The following is a 3,605-nucleotide window of genomic DNA, read 5'->3' as shown; positions in this document are numbered from 1 at the left end:
AGCTGCCTCTTGCACATCTCCTACTGGGGATGTGCCCGCAACCCAGGTACATGTCCTTGACCGGAATCGAACCCGGGACCCTTCAGTCCGCAGGCCGATGCTCTATCCACTGAGCCAAACCGGTTTTGGCGACATTTCTCATAAATGGAGAAATACAACAGATTTATAAGACTCAATATCATAAATATTATAATTCTCTATAAAGTGATATATACAAGTAATACAATTCCAATCAAAACCCCAATACTGTATTTTACAGAACTTGAGGCACTGGTTCTAAAATGTATATGGAGGAATAAAGGGCCTGGGATCATTTTCAAACCAATTTTAGTAATGGTTAGGAACAGTTAAGAGAAATAGTTAAGGAGAAACTTGCTCTCCCAGATTGTAAGACTTAACATAAAATCTACAATATTTAAAACAGGGTAATATTGGAGAAAGCTAGACCAAGAAATTAAAACAAAATAGAGACTCAAGCAACAGAACAAACCATATATAGAATCTTGCTGTATGACCAATGTGGCATGAGAAACAAGTAGAGAAAATAATGAACTATTTAAGTCTGAAGTCAATTGGTTTGCCATTTGAAAAAAATAAAACTGAATTCCTATGTCACACTAAACACTAAAATAAATTCCAAATGGATTCAAGACCTAAATATAAAAAGCAAAACTACAAAACTTTTAGAATAAAACCATTATTTGGGGGCTAAGAAAGAATTCCTAAACAAGATGGGAAAAGCACAAACCAGAAAGGAAAAAAATTGATGAATCTAACTTGTTGAAAATTAAATATATGTGTATGTCAAAAACATCATAAAGTTCAAAGACAAGCCACAAATTGAGAGAAGATATCTGCAGTGTATAAACATGGGAAAGGATTAAAATCCAGAAGATATAAAGAACTACAAGTCAGTTCAAAAAACATAATCAAATAATGGACTGATGATATTAACATGCAGTTCACATACCACAAAAAAAGGGAAACCTAAATGATCAATAACAATATTCAACTTTACAGTATTGAGGGAAATTCAACTGAAATTATGTGATACAATGTCCACCATCAAACTGGCATAAATTTTTTTAAAATATATTTTATTGATTTTTTGCAGAGAGGAAGGGAGAAGGATAGAGAGTCAGAAACATCAATTAGAGAGAAACATCGATCAGCTGCCTCCTGCACACCTCCTACTGGGGATGTGCCCGCAACCAAGGTACATGCCCTTGACCAGAACCGAACCTGGAACCCTTCGGTCCGCAGGCTGACACTCTATCCACTGAGCCAAACCAGTCAGGGCTGGCATAAATTTTTTAAAGTTTGATAACTCCAAGGGTTGAGGAGGATGTGCAGAAATGTGATTCAATATGGCCACACATATACTGGAACTCAAATACTGCTGAACAGAAGGTGGAATGGAAAAATCACTTTGGAGAGCGATTTGGCAATAGATTATAAATTTGAAGATGTGTATACTCTGTGACCCAGCAATTCTGCTTCGAGATATGTATTCTAGAGGAATCTGTGGGAAAGCACACTTCTTTTGGGGTATTTCAATGTGTTAGGAATCAATATTTTATAAATTATTTAAAAAATGAAGTACTAAGAAAAATATTAAAAACAAAAGCACAAGCTCAAGTTTTCAATTAGATTCAACAAACATAAAAAAAGCTGTAGGAAGCCCTAACCAGTTTGGCTCAGTGGATAGAGCGTCAGCCTGTGGACTCAAGGGTCCCAGGTTCGATTCCGGTCAAGGGCATGTACGTTGGTTGCAGGCACATCCCCAGTAGGGAGTGTGCAGGAGGCAGCTGATCGATGTTTCTCTCTCATCAATGTTTCTAACTCTCTATCCCTCTCCCTTCCTCTCTGTAAAAAAAATCAATAAATTAAAAAAAAAAAGCTGTTGGAATTTTTAATTACCCATTCTCTATTTCTGTAGTCCTCTCATTGTGGATCAGAAACAAAAAGCTGGTGACAAACACTACTCTAAGAAAATGCTTGCATGTGTTCACAGAGACCTGGATAAGGGCATTACTGCAGCACTCTTTCTAATAAGGAAAAACTAGAAACTACCTAATTTTCATTAGTGATCTATCAGAATAGATTAATCAAGGTTTACTCATGAAAATACACAGTAATTAAAAACGAAGTAGATTATGTATCAATATGAACAAAACTCAAACAATGTTGGTTTAAAAAAGCAAGTTGTGACCCTGGACAGTTTGTTCAATGGTTAGAGTGTCAGCCCCAGGACTGAAGGGTCGTGGGTTCGATTCTGGCCAAGGGTACATACCTTGGTTGCAGGCTCAATCCCCATCCCGGACGGGTGTGTGTGGGAGGCAGCCGATCTCTCACATCCATGTTTTTTTCCCTCCCTATCCCTTCCGCTCTCTCTTAAAGTCAAGGTGAGAATTAACAACAACAACAAAAAACAAGTTATGAAATAAAAGTAGAGTCTGATAGCATTTTTGTAGTTTAAAAGAATCTGTGAATTATCACATACTTTCAGTGTATGAAAATATGGGCAGAAAGATATACATCAACTTTAGAATAGAAGCTACTCTGTGAAGATGGGTCAAAAAGTAAGACCAGGGAAGAGTATAAAGGAGACTTCAAACAGATATATAATTTTCTTAAAGCAAATATGATTTGAGGAAAATATGGCAAAAAGTTAAGCCTTCATTATATTGTTCTCTGTATATTCTGCATATTTGAAATATTCAATGAAAGACTCCTTAAGCTTTCAGCATCCAAGGAATAAACAACTGGGGGCCTAAAATGGCAGTCTAATATACAGTACCCTGGAGTGTTAGGGAAGGCACTGATTCAAAGTGAGCTGGAAGCAATCTCGCTGCTTTCGGAGGTGGTATTATTCATCTATCCAGATAAAACTATGTGCGTGTCAGCAGCAAGGATACATACTATAATCTTGAGCTTTTGCCAAAAACTTCTTTCTCCTAAATCTGTATAAACAAAAACCCTATTCCACAGAGGCTAGAGCTGCCCCCAGATCCTGTCTACTTTCCCTGTCCTTAAAAAAGACAATAGTCGTGGCAGCCAATGACATGGTGGAGAGCCAAAGAACTTCATTACATACTGGCCTCATCTGCTTTTAAAGGCTTTAGAAAATCTGACTGTATAAAGAAGTTTCCAGAATTCTAAATATGAATGATTCAATCTTATTTGAGTCCTATCAATATCTAATATGAAGCTGACAAAGAACAACAGGACAAACTCACAACACATGTACTTAGAGACAGCCATTTCGGAAAGAAATCCAAGTACCTATAATAGCCTTTTTCCGCTCTGTCTCAGCTTCTTTCTCCACCACCTTTTGTTTCTGGGTAGCTATAAGAAGTTTTGTCTTCTCAGCCTCCCTGTGGACAAAATATTATAAAAATTAGAAATGACATGCAGGCACAGGCAGTAGTTCTGACTCTAGAGTGGGTCAGAGAACCATCTTCAACAAGAACTTTCTGAATCATTAAGACAGGCAAAGAGAGGTGCTACCCTACCTGTACTAATAAAAGAGTAATATGCTAATTAGACTAGGTCAACAGGACATCATCTGGATGTCTGACTCCCTTCCGGACAGTTGGGGGGGG

At 37.5% G+C, this 3,605-nt stretch overlaps 1 protein-coding gene across 3 annotated transcripts in view; it reads right to left on the bottom strand.

Moving 5' to 3' along the window:
- The window catches only part of ERLIN1 (ER lipid raft associated 1), a 38,445-nt gene that overhangs the window by 10,936 nt on the left and 23,904 nt on the right, over positions 1-3,605 (bottom strand). For all 3 annotated transcript variants that reach the window (XM_006756560.2, XM_015559355.1, XM_006756561.2), the window contains exon 9: positions 3,286-3,377. In XM_006756560.2, coding sequence (XP_006756623.1) covers positions 3,286-3,377 — 92 coding nt within the window. The remainder of the gene's footprint in view (positions 1-3,285; positions 3,378-3,605) is intronic.

The sequence above is a fragment of the Myotis davidii genome, unplaced genomic scaffold (genome assembly GCF_000327345.1).
Source record: "Myotis davidii unplaced genomic scaffold, ASM32734v1 scaffold332, whole genome shotgun sequence".
NCBI lineage: Eukaryota > Metazoa > Chordata > Mammalia > Chiroptera > Vespertilionidae > Myotis > Myotis davidii.
The sequence above is the reverse complement of the archived record's forward strand: the minus strand, read 5'-3'. Positions and strand labels throughout refer to the sequence as shown.